The sequence below is a fragment of the Oratosquilla oratoria genome, chromosome 4 (genome assembly GCF_046742065.1).
Source record: "Oratosquilla oratoria isolate Oo_2021 chromosome 4, ASM4674206v1, whole genome shotgun sequence".
Lineage (NCBI taxonomy): Eukaryota > Metazoa > Arthropoda > Malacostraca > Stomatopoda > Squillidae > Oratosquilla > Oratosquilla oratoria.
This window is the reverse complement of record NC_134780.1, coordinates 82,352,971-82,376,705: the sequence shown is the minus strand read 5'-3', so window position 1 is coordinate 82,376,705 and position 23,735 is coordinate 82,352,971. Positions and strand designations below refer to the sequence as shown.

The 23,735-nt window shown below is 40.5% G+C and overlaps 2 protein-coding genes across 2 annotated transcripts; one reads left to right on the top strand and one right to left on the bottom strand.

The window, feature by feature from the left end:
* Positions 1–6,348: 6,348 nt before the first annotated feature.
* Positions 6,349–13,152, bottom strand: Sf3b6 (splicing factor 3b subunit 6). The gene is made up of 4 exons (XM_076184575.1): positions 13,007–13,152; positions 12,477–12,595; positions 7,205–7,334; positions 6,349–6,566 (listed from the first exon to the last, which is right to left on the bottom strand). Exons 1-4 carry the CDS (start codon positions 13,031–13,033, stop codon positions 6,468–6,470), a joined length of 375 nt encoding a protein of 124 aa, XP_076040690.1. The 5' UTR covers positions 13,034–13,152; the 3' UTR covers positions 6,349–6,467.
* A 576-nt stretch (positions 13,153–13,728) lies between these two features.
* On the top strand, positions 13,729–16,901 carry LOC143024574 (uncharacterized). The gene is made up of 6 exons (XM_076183386.1): positions 13,729–13,836; positions 14,140–14,528; positions 14,623–15,204; positions 15,308–15,423; positions 15,470–15,993; positions 16,260–16,901. The coding sequence occupies exons 1-6, from the start codon at positions 13,729–13,731 to the stop codon at positions 16,899–16,901; spliced, it is 2,361 nt and encodes a 786-aa protein (XP_076039501.1).
* The last annotated feature ends 6,834 nt before the right edge of the window (positions 16,902–23,735 follow it).

Sequence of the window (23,735 nt, the reverse complement as noted above, 5' to 3'; positions counted from 1 at the left end):
TGGGGGAAAGCACTGGAAAATGTGTCATCATAGCCTCCCTAAGCCTAACCTGGCAAGGAAGCTGTCCCTGGCAAGATTACCCAGAGCAAAGCAATGGCAACCTGATAACAACAAAAAGGAGGGAGCAACAGTTCTCTCACATCAAAAATCCCTTTATTGTGCCTCTGCCCCACTTTGTAATACTTCCTTGGGAGCAAGGGGACTTCTGCAGCACTCCCACATCCTAAAAATCTCACCACCTACAACACAACACATGATCCCTTGGTGGAATCCATATTGTGCCACAACCTACAAAGCAAGGAAAATTACCATTGTGATTCCAAAAATCTTCCAACCAATAGAAACTCCATACTCTTCAAAAAAAGAAAAAAGGCAAGAGCACAAGCCTGGCAAATAACTTGCCAAGCACACTAACTCATGACAGATTTATATTTCAGCAGTCACCAATGAAATGAAGCGGCTGTGCTGTGTTTTGCTACATTACTTCTGACCCAGGGCAGTGGGCGAGATGCAGGAATGACCTGTCATCCTGGAGCCAAGAGAAGAGAGAGGGAGAGGTGGTGAATGAGAGTGGAGTATGTGGGGATGAAATGGGTGGGAGTAGATTTATGCTCTTGACTTTGTCTCCCTCCCTTGTAAGGGGGAAAAAGCTGTTGATATATGTATGTACATATTCAGTTAAAGTTATCATACTGATTTTCATCATATGATTTGACCATAGGTTACAAATATTTCAAGTGTACAATTACAGTGGTAGTGGAAAGTTTGGGCACAAAATTACAGGCACCCAAACTGTTTGCTAAACTCAAAACACATGAAAAATACCCATTTCTGATCAAACTTTTCCCTATTTTTCAATGCTAGCATCTGTACCATTATTTAGATAGGACAATACACACCACTTGGCAATTCTGTTTAGTTGTTACTGGGACCACATGGTGTCAGTTTGTAAACATCTCTCATGTGGAGTAGTCAATTTTTTGTGGTGGTCTCTGTTTTTGTGCTTCGATATCTCTGTAACGGGAAGTGGTAAAGAGCTGGGAAGATACAAAATTGTTGCTATTATAACCCTCTATAAGGAGGATTATAAGTGTAAAGATATAACCACTTGTGTGGGAATTAGAGTGTGTCAAGTGCAACAGTGGACCAAGAAATTTGGAGACTGAGAAAGTGACAGCATTCCTACCCCCAAGCCTCGCTCTGGTCAGCCAAGGAAAATATCAAATCATACTTATAAAGTTATTAGGAGGCAGTTGGATAAAGATCTAACACTCACAGCTCAAAAACTGAAGGAAAATAACCAGGCAGTGCTGCAGGATGTGTCTGTGAGACGTATTTCTGATCATTTAGCCTCTTGTCTTGAAATTTCTTGGACCATTTTTGCACTTGCTGCACTCCAATTCCTGCATGAGTGATTATATCTTTAGATTTATTACCCTCTTTATAGAAGGTTATAATAGAAACAATTGTGTCTCTTTCCAGCTCTTTACCACTTCCCATTATGGAGATATCGAGGCACAAATACAGAGACCACAGCAAAAAAAAAATTGTCTAGTCCACATAAGAGATGTTAACAAACTGACACCACATGTTCATGGGAGTTATTAAACAGAGTTGCCAAGTGGTGTGGTGACATTGGCGGTGGCGATGTCGGAAGTGGGGTGGCCGTGAGCAACGTCAATGGAGGCGATGCAGATGGCAATGGTGGAAGTGGTGACATTGGCGGTGGTGACGTCAGTGGAGGCGAGAACCCCCTGGAGTTGGCATAGACAGCTATGTTGGAACCAGTGACATCCCCAGCATAGCAATATCGATCTGCGTTGATTGTGATGTTGACCTATGGCGCTCGTGACGTCGAATGGGGATGCAGTCATGAGAGATGTGCTGCAGTGGGAGGGGGGGCAGTGGCTGCGTCAGCTGCAGCTGTGGTGGGGTTGACAAACGTCCAAGAAGTGCTGGAGTCACACAAAGCTTGTCAATGATCCAGGGTCAGCTGGGTGTGCTCTTGTCAAATCCCCCAGGGTCACCAATGGAATATATGAGTGTGTTACTTTGGACCAGGGAGTGATGCACGGTTTCGTTGTATACCTTATTCTAGTGCAGATACGTGTGTCAGAAGCAGACGTGGCATGGTCCCCAAGGTGGGGGACTGACTGTGAAGGCCTAGTGACATGTAACAAGTTGAGTACAGAGAACTAGCTCACCCACTAAATGACCTGCTTGCTTGGGGCAGACAGTATATATACAAGGGACTGACTCGATACCATGACCAGACATGACCTAATTGCGGTGACCCTTTCTGACCATCGAGTCAGATCAACTACCACACAACTCTACAATGCATAAGCTTTGCACTTTACACACAAGCATGCTCATGGGGTATGTGTACACCACAGTTGTCTTAAGAAACGATTAGACAACTTTATGGATGGGTATGATAGGTGGTGATGAATACAGAGCTGCCTAGTGTAGGCCTGGTCTCTTGCAGTCTCCTTCATTCTTATGTTCTTATGTATCTATTTTCGGGGTTGTGTAGTCCTACGTTTAACACGCTACACTTAGAGATATTAAAGTTCATTTGCCATTTCACTGACCATGTGAACAATTTGTTAAGATCATCCTGCAGAATCTCTGCATCATCTCCTGACCTAATTAGGCATCCTATTTTAGTGTCATCCGCAAACTTACTAACATCACTATTTATCCCATCGTCTAAGTCATTTATGTACATAATGAACAACAAGGGACCCAAAACCAAGCCCTGAGGGACCCCACTAGTAACATTGCCCCACCTAGATTTCATACCATTTATGGTGACTCGCTGTTTTCTGTTACCTAATCCAAGCTCTAATCCATTCTAACATTTTTCCTCCTATACCATGGGCTTTGATTTTATTAGTCTCTGGTGTGGCACCTTGTCAAACACTTTGCTTTAGTCAAATAATATCATAATTATCATTGTTATCTGATGCCTTACATACTTTAGTGTAAAAGGATAGAAGATTAGTCACATGTGACTTACCCTTGGAGAAACCATGCTGTGAATCACGAATTCAATTATGTCTTTCAATGTGTTCTGCGAGTTTATTTACTATTACTGATGCAAGCATTTTTCCTATAACCGATGTCAAACTGATTGGCCAATAGTTGCATATAGACAATCTATCTCCCTTCTTAAAAACAGGAACAACTTTTGCCTGCCTCCAAGCAGTAGGCACAAAACCAGAGTCTACCGAATTATTAAATATTTCAGTTAACTGGTCACAGATTTCAAATTTACACTCCTTAAGCATTCTTGGAAAATTTTCGTCTGGACCTGGGGATTTTGTAGCTTTAAGTCTTTCAATCTGCTTGACTACTTCTTTACTAATGCTGATATTAGATAGACTCCTTTCTTCATCCCCTTTGAAAATCAGGTTGCAGTCAGGTACTTATCTAACCTCTCATTAGTAAACACTGATAGAAAATAATTGTTAAACTCCTCACTCATTTTCTCTTCCAATTCTATCATGACATTTTCATCATTTTGAATTGGCCCTATTCTTTCTTTTTGTTCTTTAGAGATGAAAGAAACCCTTTGGGGTTGGATCTTGCTTGACTGGCAACCTTAATTACATAATTACATTTTGCTGTATGTGTATTCCTTTTAACCAGCTTTGCCATTTCTTTATATCTTGATCTAAGGTGTGATTCCCCGCTTTTTATTTTATGTAGTCCTCTTTTCATTCCGATCTCATGCTTCAGTTCGTCATCCATTTGGGAGTACTATTTTTCTGTATTGACTTCAGGGGGATCAATGTGTTTTGTGTATTAATTAGATTGGTTAGATTGCTATACATTTCATCCAAATTGCTGACCTGTCTGTTGAGCCACTGCCCCCAAGTGACCTGACCTGACCCAAGGTATGCATATTACCCTCCGTGACCCAACCCCTGGTCAAGTACTGAGGCCTGACCTCGTCGACAATGTCCGAAGCATCTGTATAACATTTCATATTAAATTTCAAGTAGGTTTTTATATTTTCAAAGTTTGCTCTCCTGAAGTCTGGTGCTTGGACATTATTTGTACTTTTTAATTCTTCCCAAATAATATTAAATCTTATTTCTTGATGATCGCTAGAGCCTAGACTATCTCCCACTTTTACGTTTCTCATTAAGTGCTCATTATTAGTTAAAAGTAAGTCCAGAGTATTTTCTCCCCTCGTATGATCAGTAATCACTTGTTTTAGGAAATCCTCCACCACATCTAGGAATTTCTTCGTTTCCTGATCTATTAAAGTTCCCAGTCAATGTTTCTATAATTAAAATCTCCCATGATCACAACATTTTTGTACTGGGACGCTCTGTGAATTTCATGAATCAGGGGATCAGTCTGCTCAATGCTGAGGTTAGGAGGTCTATACAAGACGCTAATAATAACTTTCTTATTCTTGCCTATAATCTCTACCCAAATAGATTCCGTACAGTCCTCTTCCTTAATCGAATTGTTGATAATACAGTTTATTGTATTTTTAACGAAAAGTGGTACACCTCCCCCACTCCTGCCAACCCTATCCTTGTGAAAAAACTTATATCCTTCTACTTCAATTTCCGGAAGGAAATGCTTATCAGCCATGTTGATCCAGGATTCAGCAATAGCTATATCAAAATTCTCTACGCATGCTTTACCTTGCAGCAAATCAATTTTGTTAATTATGCTTCTGCTATTTGTATAGTAAACTTTAAGTTTATCTTCCCTCCACCTGCTTTGGTGTTCCTTTTCAAAATCCCTCTCTAAGTTGTTTCTACTGCCTAAACTATATTCCAAAACTTCCCCCCCTATTCCCATGTAATCTACCCAAAAAAAAAACCCTGTAGGATGCCTACTTCTCGCTCAATGGATTCAGCAAGGAGCCGAAATCCTCTGGGTGACAAGTGCACCCTGTCCCTTGTATATAGATGATTCTTACAGTAAAAGTGGTCCCAGTTGTCGACAAATGCCCATCCATTGGCCTTACAGTGTTTTGCCAGCCTGCAATTCATTGCAATAGCCCTGGAATGCCACATGTCTCCAACTCTACGCCTCGGAAGGATTCCACGTACAGCAGGAACACCTCCCTTGTTTCTAATCTTGTTTAGTGCATCCCGGAATTGCGCAAACAATTCCTCACTCCCTAAGTTACCTATATCATTGCCCCCAGCACTTAAGCAAACTACAGGGCCCTTACCTTCCCCTACTAAACACTCTTCAATCCTTTCTCTAACATCTCCTATCCCAGTGCCGCGGAAACACACCCGCGTCCTATGTTTCCTATCTTTATCACAGAAAGCCCTGTCGAAGTACCTCACTTGACTGTCTCCTATGACCAAAATCTTTCCTGTGGGCAGGGATCCAGCATCTGCCATTATCTTCTCTTGAATTTCATTTGTTTCTTCTTCCTGCAGATTTGCTAGTTCTTGAAACAAGTTCTTGCAATCAAGCAGGGTTGGTGAGGACTTTTTTTCCATTTTTCCGCATCTTATTTTTCGTCGTTTTCCATCCAGGCTCATAGCTAGTTTTGTCTTCCATATTTTGGGCCTTCGAGCGGAGAACTCGATTCTCCTCTTTAAGGCACTTTACAGCATCCTCCAAGGCTTCAATTCTACTAAGTAAAGATTGTACCTCATCGGCACTGAACATGGTAACACAACCACTTGTCATATCACTATTTGAAGCAGCTACCTGGTTGACCTGACCAGAGTGATGACTACTACTCAACTTTATGGTTTGGAGTTTAATGAGCCATGCCCTTAGCTCAACTTGGTGGTGGCAGGGCTTGAACTGCAGTACCTTGACCTTTGCTGCAGTATCCTATATTGTGAGTACCCAAATTAAAGAAGAAGAAAATAATCCTGGATGACAGGACATCCCTTCATCTTGACCACTGCCCTGGGTCAGATAGTGTCACAAGACACAGCACATCTACAGCAAGGCCACATCATTAAATCGGCAACCCTCCTTCTCCATCTAAATATGACAATTGGAAATTAAGGATATACACAAAGTTGGAATTGTACATGAATTTGAGGCAGGGTAGAATCAATTGGAGAGAAGGCAGGATCCTTTGATTATGGTTCCTTTCCTGTATACTACAATTAGGTAAACATATATACAGTAATACCTCTCATTAACAGACTTTAATTAGCTGTGTTTGCGGTGTTTTTGGTGCTGTTGTTTAGTGCTGTGCAATCACTATGCCACCCAAAAACCACTCCAAAACATCGAAAACACAACTAATTAACATTTGTTAATGAGAGGTAGTGCTGTACCAAAAAAATCCTTTCCCCCTTATAAAAGGTTGTAAATCATGGGTAAATAAAATTGTTCAAATCTACCAGCACATTTATTCAACTCACATACATAAAATTTCTTTGACTTTCAACTTGTGCACCAACCAAACTGTAAAAATTCTATTGGTAAATAAAAAAAAGTTTAATTGATAGGTGAAATCATTTCTTTTCATCCAAATTGACTCCATATTTTTGTTTCACTCTTTCTAGCTCTGCTGCTTTCTTGTCTGCATCAATCTTCTTGAAAGCTTTGTTGGCCTGAAATATGAAAAATTATGTTAGACAACTACTGATAGTAATGAAAGAAATGATAATAACTGTTGCCTCTAGTTTCACCAACTGGAAACATGTAGCCCCACATTGGCTGGCAAGTCTTCAGACCCTCCCAAGGATTTTTCTGGCACGAAACTTTGGACTGTTGTCTGCATTGTATTAATGTACGAGTTTTGCTCATTAGTTTACAGTAGTAGGAGAGGAAGAACAATTGCTTGTGGGCAGCTCTTTGTGTGAAAAGGTGGAGGAAATCCAACCATAGCTGACAGAAAATCCTGGACCTGATCTGGAGACCAAGAGTCAGACTCTTGAGGTTATGCGATTGATGGGTTTTGAAGACGGCAGGAAGATGAGTCTCTGACATCCATCTTAAAGGACCACCATTTGCTGGCATCCATCATTGGTCGTATTGAAAGGGACAATTGGAAAAAAAAGTCTAATGCAAAATGTAAAAAATGTGCACAAATTAAAAAGAACAAATTATTTAATCAAATACTGCTTTCCTTATATCTCAAACTAAATAGTATATATTGAAAATATAAAATTTTAGTATATATTCAATTCCTATGGCTTGGATAAAATATTACATAAATCACAATACAGCACACAAATGCATACAGTACCTGATAGTACAACACCACCAGGTATCGTCCACAAACATTGAAACCGGATAAGTGGTCACATGCATTCTTAGCATCAAAGATATCTTCATAAACCACAAAGGCAGTTCCTCTTGTTTCTGGAGTGTTGCCCCTGATGGAAAAATTGACAAATATACTTGAATATAAGTTGATCTTGTGTATTGGTCACCCATCATGCATTCAATCTACATCCATTTATTTTCCCTTTTACCTTAGCTCTTTGTAGATGAAGAGCCATCCTTATCCCCTGCCCAATGGTCAGGTAAGGAGCAATGCAGCAAGACACAGCACATCTACAGGAGGGACCTACAGCTAAGCTAGTTTACCCCTACCACTTCATTACTTCTCTTTTTCTGCATGAGGAGATGGAGAGGGGAGGTTGCCGATTAAGTGAAGTGACCTTGGTGTGGATGTACTGTCTTGCTGCATTGCATTTGACCCAGGGCAGTTGGTGGAAGCAGGGATGACCTATCATCCATGAGGAGCTAAGATGGGAGGGGTGGAAGGGAGTGAAATGGGTGGGAACAGGTACATGCTTATGACTTGGCTACCTCCCTTGTTGGGGGAAAAAAAGCTCTTGGTATAGAGACAGACTTCATTACATGGTGACCCTTCCCACACCTCCATTCATGAATTCACAGACCTGATAATAAGATATCCCTTGGTGCTACATCACTTTATCATTCATTCACAACCATTCTCGAGTCTCTACTAATACTTATCTCTTATCCTCTCCATTCCTTGCCCAACAGACATTCCTCTTCTAGCCAATGGCCCTTTGACCTCAGTCATCCTATTGCCTTCCCTCAAGTTCACTCAATCTACCTGTCTTCCACATTTTTTTCTTTTTGCAAAGGAATTACAAAGGAAGAGCATAGTGACAGGAGACCTTCTGGTCCATAACTAGTCTTTCTTCAATTATTCTTTCCATATGCCCAAACCATGCAAGTATTCTTTGAACGACCCTATTTGCCATTCTACCAGCTTTTTCTACTCAGGAGTGGAGAGCAAGACTGTTCTCCATCTCATCTCCTTGTTTCTCAATCTATCCATCCTTTTAATCCCCACTATACTTAAACACTCCATCTCAAACACCTCCTTTCTGCCTCCCTTAACTTCAGTCTCCATCTTGTTTAGTACCATGGGCACAATTACCCCTTCATAAATGGTCCTCTTTGTTATACATCTATATAACAAGGGCTTCTTTCCCCTTACAAGGGAGGTAGCCAAGTCAAAAGGTACATACACACTCCTGCTCATAAACTTTTCCTCCCATATAAATTATTTGCCCCCCCCCCCAAAAAAAAAATATATATATATATATATGCGCATAAAATTAGCAAAAAAAATAAAATAAACATAGTCAAATAATTGATATGAGCACAATATCAAATGCATCTAATAGATTCACTATGAGACATGCAGAGATTCCCACAAATTAGGCATTTCCTTCTGTTAAAATAAGCAAGTACAGTACTGTTCTGATGATTACATATTGCTTCTTAATTGCTTTGAACAACATATCACCATTACTGATGCATATTCTGCATTTCCATTAATTTTACTGGCAGGAACTGGTACATATTTTTTCTTGTCTGAAGCTAAATGCTGTTCCTGGTCCTTATTGTGAACAGATCTTATCTTAAAGGAAATATGACTCATGTAAAAGCAAACCTCCAATTGTTTTGCCTAAATATTTTGTCTTTGGAGTTTGAACTACAAGAGTAGCTCCATGGGAGAGTGATCCAAGAGCCACAGATTACCAGGCCCTGGTTTTGTGCTCAACCAGCTGATCTAGCCTTCCTGCACCACCTGATGTGAGTTTGATTTATCTCTCTTGACCATGGTAACTCAGAGGGAGACGAATCCATCTCCCAGAAAGCCCAGATCGGCTGGCTGAGCATGAAATCAGAGTCTGGTTGCCCATGGCAATTGGATTACTAACACATAGAGCAACTCATATATGTTTGCTAATTATAATAAAGCATCAACTACCCACACAAAATAGCTAGCCTTCCTGATTTTTTTTTGTGTACAAAGGAAGTTTTACAATATCAATTCTTCACAGTACTTTCCAGAACTGTAAATGATTGGAATAATACTAAGTATTTGTGAAGTTTCATTGTACCCACTCTCACAGCAACTTGTATATATTTTTGCATCTATATTATGACAACATCTTTTCTTAGTAACATTTCTTGTAGAAATTAATATTAAGGGATGGTGAAAAAATAATTCGAGCAACCTTCCTACCTGCCATTTCATCTCACCTGCTTGCACAACAATTTGTATTTTTTGTATCTATACTATGAAAACTCCTACAACTTTTCTTGGTAAAAAATTTCCCACGAATTAATATCAAAAGATGGTGAAAAAGTAATTCCCATAACTTTCCTGCTACCTGCCACCTAAGCAGTGTCATGCCTGTCCAGTATGCAGAACATAGGTCTGTCCCTGCACACATTTTTTAGGTTAGGTAGGTTACGTAAGCTGGGCAGGTTAGTCGGGTTAGGTTAGAATAGGGAGAAAAATATGTGTTTCACACAAAAATAGTGGGTGATGCTCTCAACAAAAAAGGCGCTTCAGAGCTGGGCAGCATTTTACATTATCTCTCAATATTAATTTCCGCAAGATATGTTACTAAGAAAAGTTGTTGAGGTTGTTGTAATATACATACATATACCAAAGGCTTTTTCCCCCTACATGGGGGGTAGCCAAAAAGAAAAAGGCATAGAAACCACTCCCACCCATTCCATTTCCTATATATTCCACTCCCCTCCCTCCCTCTTATCTTGGCACCTCCTGGATGATGGGTCATCCCTGCATCCTGTCCACTGCCCTGGGTCAGAAGCAGTGTCACAAGACACAGCACATCCACAGCAAGGCCACTTCATAAATTCGGCGACCCCCCCCTCTCCGTCCCCTCATGCAGAAAAGGAGAAGACAGGGAGAAATCCCTTTGGGCTGTGTCAAATTTTTTCTCATACATACTTCCTCACCCCCCATCCCCCTCATGCATCACAGCATCATCTATATGCAACCCCTCTCCATTCACCCCTATCTTCTGTCCTCTGTGAGAATGTGAGATGAAACTTCACAAAGTGACTTTCTTAACACATTAATCAAATCATGTTTCTCAGACTCAATACACATTCAAATAAATAAAATGATAAATAAATAAATAAAATGATTCAGTAAATTTTTAGAAGTACACACCTATATGATATAGCAATAATGAAATATTAATTTTGTAAATTAATACATCAACATATATATATTTTTCTTGATAGAAATCAATAATAGAAAAAGTTGCTAAAAGCAAAAACAAACAAATGTAGATGCTTGAGATGCTTATAAGTTTTTAGAAGTGCATACCTACGCAATATAGCAATAGAAAATTAATGATTAAATTTGGAATCTATAATACATCAAAATAATGTGATTTTCTTGGCAGGAATTAATAACAAAAAGGTTGCTAAAATATATTTACTAATGAATGAAGTAGCAGCAGTTCAATGATATGCCATGCTTGTTTTGACAGATGCCGAGGTTGAAGAAATGAAAAGATGATAAATTCGTCTATTCTAATCTAATGTAACATAACCCAACCTACGTAACCTAACCTATATTTAGTAATTTGGTATCTCAAATTCTAAAGATCATCATCATCATCACGGATGCTGATGGCCTGATTATTAACAGACGATGGCAGAACCCCGTGTTCTCTCATAAAGTCCAAAGAAGCCTTATAGTCTTTGTAACAGTGCTTATTAACATCACCTGGAGTTGGAGAACACCCGGTCCACAACGTGAAAGCCATCGTCTAACTGACAGTGGCTGGACTGGACAGACGACAATATGGCATCTGGACTGTATTCTAGGGGGCTCTGTTTGTTAGTAGTTTTGCTTGTAGCAAGGCTTGTTATTTATTTTCGCCACGAAAATCACATATTACGTTCATGTATTATAATTAACAAAATATCTTATTTTGTAATGCTATATCACGTAGGTGAATACAACTAAAACAATACTAAGATGCCATCTTTGTTTCGGTATATGGGAAGGTTGAAGAAATTAAAGTATGATAAATTTGGACAACTTATTGTTTCACCCAACCAATGATTTTCTGATGTGGATTATGTGTTTCTGGTGAGATATGTTGTGTATTGATTAATGGTGTACATCGTTTCCATCGCAAATGTGTAGTTTTCAAGTAATAAATTTTTCAACTTATGCCTACATCTCCTCCCTAATGATCTTGGGGGACCTGTAGGAAATGGGTTTTTTTGGGTGGGGGATTATTAAATTGAGTAACGCATGTTGCAAATCAGGTTAGGTTAGGTTGAGGTTAGTTGTACACATATATTTTTTATTCCCTAATTTAGGGTTAGCAAATCTTGCGGGGGCGGAGTGGGCTTCGCTAAATGTAGTGGACAGAGCGAGAAATTTTGCGAATCATTGGTAATGCTGCTCAACAATAATATAGCAATGCTCATGTTAGCCTCCGCCAAAGGTGTAATTTATGTATCATCATATATTTTTTATGTGTTCTTGTTGATTTTAAACCTGTTTTACAATGCGCATTACTAGATTAAATGCTCCCCATCTTAAAACCCCGATTTCCCACAGGTCCCCACCGGCAAGGTTGAATCAAGGGCATGGTTCATTAAATTCCAAGCTACAAAGTCCTCTGTAAGGGGAACCGTCCTAGCCTTCCAATATGGGGAGTTTGTGACGTTAAACCATATCACATCATCCTCCCCCAAGATCGTTGGGGATGAGAGGTAGGCATAGTGGAAATGATATAATTGCGATGGAAACGAATGGTAAAATCAATCAGTTCACTACTTAAATCACTAGAAAAGCAGGTGCAGCAAAAATTCATTGGTTGGGTGAAACTATAAATTAACCATAAATTCATCTACTCTAATCTACTCTGCATTTAGTAATGCAGTATCTGTAATTCTAGAGGTCATCAGGGTCGTCTTTGACCTCCGAATCAATCAAAACAAAGATGGTGTCTAAAGGAGTCCATGAGACTTTGTGTATAGCTTTTATTTTAGCAACATTTTCTGTTGTTGATCTCTGCCAAGAAAAATGTGTATTATGTTGATATAATTTTAAAAATCAATATTTAATTTTCTAATGCTATATTCCAGTGTGCACTTCTAAAAAAATACCAATGATTCTCATATAAAAAAAAAAACACACTAAAAGTCTTGGTTACTAAAACTTAATCTTTAAAAATACTTACACTCTGATTTGTCTTATTGCTCCATATTTGCCAAAAATATCATACATTTCCTCAGCTGTAATTTTGTATGGCAAATTTCTAACGTAGAGAATCCTGTTGACCTCAGGAGGCAGCCGGACCTTTGGAAAATCAAGAGAAAATAAATATATTACAAAAGCTTCCTGAAACTGAATGTCAATGTGGCTTTGCTTTAACAAAGGCTTTGAGCTGACCACAGTGCATTAACGATTAGATACAAAATTGTGTACTAGGGTGGGGGAGACACTTTATGATGAAGTGGTGAGGGTTACCCAGCTCTGGCTGTCAGGCCATGGTGTGGAAGGAAAATGAAAACCTAAGACTCAAAATTGAAAACAGACAGGAATACGTAAGTTCCAATTTCCAGGTTCAAAGTATATCGAAGTACATATATTTAGTTGATTTCCTTTAGCAAAATCACATGGGAGCCTACTAGCTATAATATTAAGCTGAAATACTTATAACAAGAGTTCAATGACAGACACAGGTCTTGATATATGAATAACACTTACGAAGGTACGTTTCTGTGTCAGCGCCATGTTGTTATTTGTTGGTAAATAATAAAACAAGTGACGAACACATATTCGTATACCCAAGAAAGCGTTATCGTCCAATGCGAGAAATACTCGTATTTTTTCAAATTACACAGAATCACTCGAAAATTAGCAAAAATATTCTACAACTACGGTTGTAATAAAATGTTAGTGTTTTAATCTGTTGAACTAAAACGTAGATATAAAAGAGCGTCCTCAAAACTTTGAGAATTGAATTGAATTGAATTGAATTTTATTCGGATACAATCATACATACAGTAAGTACAATACATATAAGACTCAATATTATACATAGTACATATAATTGTACATACGAGGATGGCACAGAAAGTCAAGAGACTTATTTCCACTGTGGTCCTCATATAAAAACTAGGAAAAGAAAAAGGAATAACACCAAGGAAAACGTCATGTATCATTGTGAATAAGTGAAAAGCTTATAAGTAAACATGGCTGTACAAACGACGCACTGGCAGTGAAAAATGATCAAGGTAATGGTTAGGATATTTGCGTTTATGCTTTTCAGTTAGGTATCTGGTGTGGTGACGCGGCGCTGGTTAAAACCAGACTGGCTGTCACACAACTCGAAAAAGGCCTATATACTCGCCGAAGTTAGCAAGACGTCTCGGCCAGCTCCAGCCAGCAGCTAATCAGAAACTCGGGAAAACTCTCCGGGAACCTCGATGAGCCGCTACCCTTCTTTAAAAGGAGTGAGTCTTGCCGAGACAAGCAGTTCTCTCCAGCAAGTCGCCTCGGGCACAACATCTCCAAGCTTCAATTGGCCCTTGAAGGTCCTTACCCTGGATCTTCCCTCCTGTGGCCCTTCGCTCTCAGCCCACGACACTTAAAGAGGCCCTCACTCCGGACCTTCCCTCTACGAGCCCTCGTCCGTGACCTCCGAGCCTAGTATCCATTAAATCCTGTGTGCCGTGGTGTTATTGTGAGTTTCATATCCCTGGCTTGTCCGAACCTAACCACAACAAATTGGTGATCCCGAGTGAGGACAACCAGGAAGATGGCAGGTTTACAGCTTAAACTTCCCAGTTTCTCCCATGACTTGGAGAGCTGGCTAGCTCACGCCGAGTCATACTTAGCCACCCAGTGACGTGCCTGACCAGCAAGCCTTTGGAGCGTACATTGCCGCACTACCGACGGACGTCATTGCTCTCGTCCGTGACGTCGTCAGTTCACCACTGAAGGAAAACAAGTGTGCCGCCCTCAAGACTGCCTTGAGGAAATACTACGCAAGGCCCAATAAAGAGCCGTATAAGGATCAAAGTGTGCAGCAACTACGGCAGGAAATCACCGACATGAAGAAATTGCTGAGTCGGTTTTTGGACGAGAAGAAACGCCATCAAACACCACGAAGCACTGCCCCGGGACAGGATAGTAGCCCCTGCTGGTACCATATCCGTTTCGGCAACAAGGTGCTTAAGTGTACACAACCTTGCAGCTGGTCGGGAAACTCCAGACGCGGGGGTCGGTAAGCACTCCCACCCCCGCTAACCACGCCTACACCCTCCTCTCAGTGCGTGGTAGCCATACTGGACTATCCTTCCTGGTGGACACGGGCTCAGCTGTCAGCATCATGCCTCCGATAGAAGACCCGAGCCAAAGTACAGACCTTCCGTCGTACGAACTGCCTGCAGCCAACGGTACACCCATCGCCACTACAACGTCCTCGACCTCCAGAATGACAAGTTCCCTTGGACCTTTGTTATCGCAGATGTCCGTCAACCCATTCTTGGCTACGACTTCCTACAATACTACACAGTGGCAGTCAGCACCAAGGATAACTGCTTGTACCATGCAACAAGACGCATACCAAGAACTACCACCAACGCCACTTCTCCTAGAGTATCTTTCCTTCAGCCAGTTGGCGAACACACGCATTCTGCAAGATTTTCCCCAGCTAACGTTTCCATACAAGGCCACCACTACCCACCCCCACAACATCGTGCATCACATTCAAACAACTGGCCTGCCGGTATACAGCAAGCCCCGACGCCTCTCCCCAGAAAAGTTGGCCGCCGCCGCCAAACAAGAGTTCTAAGAACTTCTTGGTCAATACATCATCCGCCCATCGGAGAATGCTTGGGCATCGCCACTCTATATGATCTCCAAGACACCTCCACCAAACAACCAGTGGCGGACCTGCGGTGACTATCACCAATTCAACCGCATCACCAAGGCCGACCACTACCCCATCCCACACTCCCAAGACTTCCACTTCAAACTCCACGGGTAGCAAGTCCTCTCCAGGATCGACCTTGTTAGGGCGTTCTACCAGATTCCTGTGGCACCAGAGGACATCCAGAAGACAGCCATCGTCACTCCGTTCGGCCTTTTCGAGTGGAAAATGAAGTTGTTTGGCCTGCGTAATGCCGCCCAAACGTTCAAGCGGTTTATGGACCACGCCCTGAGACTTCAACTTCGTCACTGTCTACATCGACGATATATTGCTGGCCTCTGACAACCACGACCAACACCGTCAACACCTCCGCCTTCTCTTCCGTCGATTGCAAGATTATGGCCTCCGGATCCACCCATCTAAGTGCCTCCTAGGAGTGTCATCGCTCGACTTCCTCGGACACCGCATCTCAACAGCAGGCCTGTACCCTCTCCCTCAAAAGGTGGACACCATCATAGACTTTCCACAACCAACATCCGTCAAGATGCTGCGCCAGTTCTTAGGGATCGTCAACTATTATCATAGATTCATCCTCGATGCAGCTGCCGAACTCGTACCACTGAACGACCTCACCAAGAACCGTTCCAAGCGGTCGGTCGTACCCGTGAAGTGGTCTCCCGAAGCTACCCAAGCATTTGGGCAGGTCAAGGCTGCAATTGCAGAGGCCGCCCGCCTGTCCTACCCGGTGGCCCACGCCCCCACCTTCCTTACCACCGATACCTCCTTCACAGCGATGGGCGCAGTCCTCCAACAGAGGGTCAACAGACAGCTCCAGCCGATTGCATTCTTCTCCAAACGACTAGACCCTTCTTAAATGCGCTGTAGTGCATTCGACAGAGAGCTTCTGACCATGTTTTCAGCCGTAAAGCATTTCCTCTATTTTTTAGAAGGCCGGCCATTTACCTTCCTTACCGACCACAAGCCGCTCACCTATGCACTGGACAGAATCTCTGACCACCACTCACAATGAGTCTTTCGGCAGCTGTCATTCCTGTCCCAATTTGATACATCGAGTATATCAAGGGAGAGGATAACCAAGTGGCCGACGCCTTGTCCAGTATCACCGTCAGCATCCTCCCTGATTACCACCACGTCGACTACGCACGCATCGCCGCCTCCCAGGGTAACGGGGAGGAACTCTTTCTCCTACGTCTGCATAACACCTTCTCCCTGCAGCTCCGACAGCTCCCCAACACTCCTGCACCATTGTGGTGTGACGTCTCTACAGGCAAACCCCGGCCGTACATCCCTGCCTGTCATCGTAAAGGTGTGTTCTCGGCATTCCACGACCACAGTCATCCTGGTATTCGGGCAACACAACGTCTCCTCACGGATCGGGTTGTCTGGCCAGGCATCAACAAAAACGTCAGAGAATGGACCCGCACCTGTCTTCTTTGCCAGTCTTCAAAGTTCACGCACCGTGTCCACGCTACCACTCTAGCGTTTCCCTATACTCACAGCATGCTTCCAATCGTGTCTCCATCTCAGCTAGTTTACGCTGAAAACCTTCGCCTTACTGGGGAGATTGCCACCCCTGCCGTTGGCGATCCCGACTGTTACGCCCTCCTTCAACTCATCAAGGAGGTCTTCGCCAACACCCGCCCCCCGCCACCTCGGACGCCACAATCAAAGCCAGTGCATATTCCCCCGGCCCTCGCTAAGTGACTACGTTTTCGTCAGGCAGGACTCCAGACAAACCCCTCTCCAACGACTGTACAATGGACCCTACAAAGTCATCAGCAGATTGGCGAAACACTTCCTCATCGACCGAGATGCCAAGCCAGATTGCATCTCTATCGACAGGCTCTAACTAGCTTACCTTCCCCTTTCTTCCCATACCAACCCTTCCCACCCCCTCCAATTCCTCTAACAACATGGTACTGACCCCATCCCCACCACTGGGCAACGTCGATCTATGGAACCTCTGCACCCCATATCGAATATTCCCCCCGAACCTCAAGACCCTACCCCTCCGGGACCACTGGTCTCTTCAGGCCAACCCTTCCCACACGATCACCCAAGCCCACAGCGCCAGGCTCAATCAGGATCCTCGCCAGACATCTTGACTGATTCTCCTTCTTTAGTTCTTCTAGTTTATCAACTCTTTGTGTAACTAGTGTTAGTTGGCTAAACCTAACCTCCCATGCTTCGTTCATTTTTTTTTAGTTTCTCCTCTAGACTTACTAGTCGGGGGAGGTTGTCATCTCCTCCCTCATTAAATCCATAGAAGTAATTATCTCCTTCCATTGAGCTGCTATTTTCTATATTTCTACTTTTAATACCTCTGATCACCTGTTCGACCTCGTCTGTGTCATCTTACCTTTTGTTGATACCCCTTCTGACGTCCAAGGGCCATTCCTACCCTTCCTCATTTTCTTCCATTTTTCTCAATAATGCCTCCCCTTCTCCTTTTTCTTCACCTGCTCACTACACCACGAGCTTCCCTTTCCTTACTAATACAACACAGGTACTCTCTCATCGTTGAAATATACGAAATTTGCGTTTTTTTTCCGGAGTTCTAGTCTTCGCCGTCAATCCGACTCTGTATTTACCTAGTTGTATTTTACGGGAAGGGGAGCTATGATTGCGGTGTCCCGTCTCAATATCTCGTTTTATCTAGACTGTTTTTAAATTCGTGTATCGTTTTTGCACACACCACATTCTCATCTAATATGTTCCAAACGTCTATTATCCTGTGGGGAAAGCTGTTCTTTTTCAGGTCTCTTCTATAATTGTCTTTCTTGATTTTCTTTCCATGTCCTCTTGTATCTCTACTATTCCATTTTATTAGATCCTTTCTATCAATAATTTCCATGCCTTTCACGATTCTATAAATAGTTATCAAGTCTCCTCTCTCTCTTCTTTGCTCTAATGTCTGTAGCTCAAGTTTTGTCAGCCTCTCCTCACAAGATAGTTCCGAGAGTGTTGGTGCCAATTTCGTAATTGCTCTTTGTATTCTTTCAAGTTTTGTTATACATTTTTTTTGTACTTGGTAACCACGTCGTCGCTGCATACTCCAATTTTGGTCTTATCAAAGTGACTAGTATTTTCTTCACAGTTTCTTCGTCCAGGTATGTAAATGCCACGTTGATTGATCTTATTGAATGATAAGTTTCTCCAAAAATTTTGTTTATATGTTTCTCAGGGGACATATTCATAATGATGACTTCTATAGAACCTTTTTTTCCACATTTTTAAATTTCTTCCTCTCCCAATGTATATGATCCCACTATTCTTTTTTTCTTCTTCCAAATTCCATTATACTACACTTTTTAATGTTGAACTCCATCTCCCTCTTCCTACTCCATTCCCATACATTATTGAGATCGCTTTGCAGTGATTCACAATCTTCTTCGGTGTTCACTTTCTCAACATTTTTGCATCGTCTGCGAAGAAGCTCATATAACTTTCAATTTCTTCATCCATATCATTAATATATATAGCAAACATTATTGGGGCCAGAACTGTTCCTTGAGGAACTCCACTAATCACCTCATCCCAATTAGAATGTTTGTCTCTTATCACCACTCTCATTTTTCTTTCATGCAAGAAGTCTTCCGTCCACTTAAGTAGTTTGCCCTGTATTCCTCCTACAGTTTCTAATTTCTTTAGAAATTTCTTATGTGACACCTTATCAAAAGCTTTTCTCAGGTCTAGAAAGGCACAATCAGCCCATCCATCTCTTTCCTGTATTATATCTACTAACCTTGAATAGAAACACATCAAGTTTGTGACACATGATCTTCCTTGTCTAAATCCAAACTGCCTCAGATTTAAGTATATTATTTTTTTGAAATGCTTTACCTATCTAATTTTGATAATTCTTTCACAGATTTTTGCTACATTATTTGTAAGAGAGACTGGTCTATAGTTTGTAGGGTCTTCTTTGTTTCCCCCTTATATATTGATACTATATTTGCTCTTTTCCAATCTTATGGAACTTTTCCTTCTTTCAATGAACTACTTATATTAGACTATGTATTTTGTCTGTCAGTTCATCCCAGCATTCTCTCAAAATCCAGTTTGCCATTTTATCTGGTCCATGCGATTTTCTGACATCGAGATTACTCAAGTGATTAGTTATTTCATTCTTTGTTACTTCTATTTCTTTCATAGGGGGGACTTTCCCCTCCCACTCGTCATCTCTCAGTTGTATGTTCTCCCTCGTAAACACTGATTTAAAATGCTTGTTCATAATTTGTGCCATTTCTGTTTCCTCTGTGTATTATATTCCTCCTTGTCGTAGTTTCACTAATTCCTGTTTGTTTTTCAGTTTGTTGTTTACAAATCTAAAGAATAGTTTTGGTTGATCTTTACATTTTTCTGTGACATCCTTTTCGTGTTTTCTCTTTTCTTCTCTGCGCACTTGTACATATCCATTTCTATAATCAGTATATATTTTCCATTTTTCGTTTTTTTTTGTCTTTCCTCCATTTTATTCAAGCTTTATCCCTTATATCTTTTAACTCTCTATGTCATCTTTTGTTGTACCAACATTTTATATATCATTTTTCTTGTTTTTATCTTGGAACATACTTTTCCACTCCTTCCTTATAAATTGTTGTCAAAAAATTTCATTTCTCTTCTACTGTTGTTTCCTCTTAGTATATCCTTTCCCAGTCTGCTTTTTGAAAGAATTTTCTCATTTTATCAAAATTTGTTTTTCCATACATCATTCTTCCCTTTCTATATTGTTCGTTTTTTCTCTCGTGTATTTTTCTTCATTTAGTTCCAGTTCTACTAATATGTGGTCACTTTTACTTAGTGATGTCTTGTATTCAATCTTGTCCACTATTTCAGGTTCTGATATGATTATTAGGTCTAGTCTCAATGGCTCTTCCTCATTTCTATACCTAGCATTCTCTTGTATCCATTGTGTCATTGTATGTTCTATAATCATATCAAGTAGTACATTTCCCCGTAGGTCATCTCCACCCTTCACTGTCATTTTTTTCCAGCAGATTTCTTTACAATTAAAAACACCCAATATAACTATTCTTCCTCCATCTTCCATGATCTTATTTAGTGTTATCCTTGTGTCTTCTAACATATTCTTGTGTTCTCTCTCTTCTTACGAAGCCGTTTCAGGAGGCACATAAATTACCACAAACTTCCTGCTCTTCTTGTCCCTGTCCTCTATTTCCATCATGATCATTTCCACTCGATCTTTTCTTTCCATATGTAACATTCCTCACATTTATATCCTTCTTAGTCAGGAACATAAATCCACCACTTTGTTTTACTTCTCTGTATCTAATCCAATAATTATATGCACCATGTCCTACACTGTTGGATGGTAACGGGCCTTTCAATTTTGTCTCCACAATTCCCATTATGTCAGGTTCCTTTTCCAGCAGATAATCATTCAGTTCATTCAAGCTTGTTATTAATCTATCTATATTTGTGAAGGACAGTTTTAATTTTCTACTACCTCCATCCTGTTTTTTATTTCCCTTGTTTTTCTCTGCTATGAACCATTTCCTCACTTTCATATCCACTACCCTCCATAGAATTTCTCTTTGTCTGACTGTTTTGTTCTCGTTTTTTTCCCTAGCTTCGATTCTTTTTGTTTTCTCTTCCTCTCTTTCCTTTTTAATCATCTCTCTTTTTATCCATACCTGTTTGTACTGATCACTTTCTGCTAGTTTTCCTGTTTTTTCTTTTTTTATAAGACATTCTCTTCTGCCGTTTGTGACCTAAATTTAATCTTATTTGGTCTGGTCTTTACTGTATTTCCCAAGTCTATATATATTTCTTTCCCTATTTCCTGTTCACCTTCTTGAAATATTCTTGGTACACTGTTCACTCTTTCTGCTCTCTTACTCTTGTAGTTCTATTTGGGTTATGTTTCTCTTCCATTCCTAACATAATCATACATTTCTTTTTATCTGCTAAGTCTCTTACTATATTCTCCTTTTCTCTCATCACTTTAATAACTGTATCCTTAGTGTTGTTTCACTATATCTCTAAATTCAATTTTGCTATTTTCCTGAACCTTTTTCCAACCACTTACCTCTTTTTCTATGGACTCTTTATTCTCTTTAATTCCTCATTCTCATCCTTTACTTCTCTTAACTGTCTTTTTAATTCTTCTATTTCTTTAGTTAGGTTTTGGTTCTTCGTCTCTAGTTCTTCCAATTTATCAACTCTTTGTGTAATCAGTGCAAGTTGACTGAACCTAACCTCTCATTGTTCGTTCATTTTTGTTAGTTTTTCCTCTAGACTTGCTAATCAGGACAGGTTGTCATCTCCCTCATTAAATCCATAGAAATACTTATCTCCACCTTCTATTGCGCTGCTCTTATCTATATTTCTAATTTTTACATTTTTACTAATATCTTCAACTTCACCTCTGTCGTCTGGACATCTTTTGTTGACATTCCTTCTGACGTCCGGAGCACGTTCGTTCCCTTCCTCATTTTCTTCTATTTTTTTCAGTAATCTCCTCCCTTCTCCTTTTTCTTCACCTTCCCACTACACCACGAGCTTTCCCCTTCCCTACTAATACAACACAGGTACTCCCTCGTCATTGAGATCCACAATTTTTTTTTTTAGTCCCAATCTTCACTGTCACTTCGACTGTGTGTGTGCATGTATATATATATATATTTATATATATATATATATATACATCCTAGTGCTTCTTCAGTGGCAATTGAAGTAATGGAGATTCCATGAAGATCAGCAACTTTTATACCTGTTAATATGGGTTATATGAGAAGGTGGATGGTGATTGGTGCAGGTTACGTACGGTCTGTTCTCCCATTGGCTGAGGTCTGTGATATGTCATCAGTATGCGCCCCATCACCGCAGTGGGCAGACCTCCTAATGCTGGGTAAAGCTTGCAGGTCATGGGCTTGTATATTAATATTTGGGGAAAGATCTTTTATGTAAAAGGCCTCCAGGATAGGTAATCTTCTAAGGTCTCAGTGTGTGGCTAAAATTTCTGTGTTGTTGACCAGGGTTTCCCTTTGTAAGATGGTGTGGTGAGTATCTTTGGAGTGATTCTTAGGTGCACTTGATATCAAATGGTATGACAGTCTACGCAACAGCTTCATGGTGGTCATGCCAATGTAGGAAGAAGGTTGGGTTGCGCAGTCCCCAAGGTTACATGTATACCTATATATGGTATGAGATCTCTGAAGTTTATCATTGATGGGCTTGTTGTTGTTTTTTATGAGTAGGCTTGATGTGGTACCTAAAAAAGAACCTCTCAGAAGATAACCAAACACAAAAAAAGGTCATTAATATATTTTATAAATCATTCTTCTCCATGGCATACAAGGAAGATGAGAGAATTATGAAGCAAATCATCAGAGGGAACATCAAACTGACTTCCGCAAACACCAAATTTTTTTTTTACCATATATTACCAAAATAAGAAGACATCAAGCCTACTCTTAAAAAACAACAACAAGCTTTGGCTTTCGACTATGCCTATTTCTATATCGTGGCATACGGCAAATTACTTGGACTCCTGCCTATGGAAGGCAAAGTGGCCTTACAAAAGAGAGAGAAGATTGACAAAAAGCTTTGTCACAAGCTTGCCATTTCATTCAATGAAATATACTTGAGAGAGAATCTCCTGCCCTTTGCTTCATAATAAGCAGTCGTTAAGGCAAAGGTTCGAGTCCTTGTGGTAGAGATTTACCAGTATATTGAAAGGGTAGCAAAAGTTCAAACTATTTATACCTCAAGACATAATTGTATATTCCTAAGGTTTACCCTTAGAAGTTTTAATTTTCTTTGGTCCATGTGCATGTGAAAATGTATTCTGTACAGTGGAATCTTCAGCAACATGACCCTGACAACCTAAGACATCAATTCATATAAGGATTTGGTAGATTCTTAAGGGATAGTCTGTTGGTTTCTCAACTCCTGTGGTGTGGTAAATTGAGATTACACATTCAAAGACAGGAAGTTTTTAGATGCTTTAGGTGAGGGATCCAAGTCAAGGATCAGACTAGAAATTTTGTTTAATGACTGCAAAGAGTGATGCCTACTGGTAATGTTGGGGTGTCTCTGTAGCACTATCATCTGCAGAATGTATGAACTAAGTCAAAATTCATAGTTTTCAGCCCATTGGGTTACAGTAGTTACAATAAGCCACAGAGGGCTTATGATGTAGGCAGGGTTGTGTTTGAAAAAAATAGGGCTAGATTGTAGAAGTAAACTGGTAATATTTTTTACACAATTTAGACAGCTTATAAATTTGGGAGGTAAAATCTCACAAACATGGGTGAATAATATGCATAAATTCATGCAGATCACTCTATAATTTACCAACTGATTTATCAATTTCTAATTTAAGTTTCTCACAATGGAAAACCCATAGCTCCATAGTGATTGGCAATAGTCTGCAGGGCTTCCAACAGATCTCTCTGGGAAAAATATTGAACTATTTCTATGTCATTGACTGAAAGTGGTAGGGAGGAAGGAAATAGTGGCTGTTTCTCAGCTCTCTATGTGAGTTCAGGATGAGGTAAAAGAGATACAACC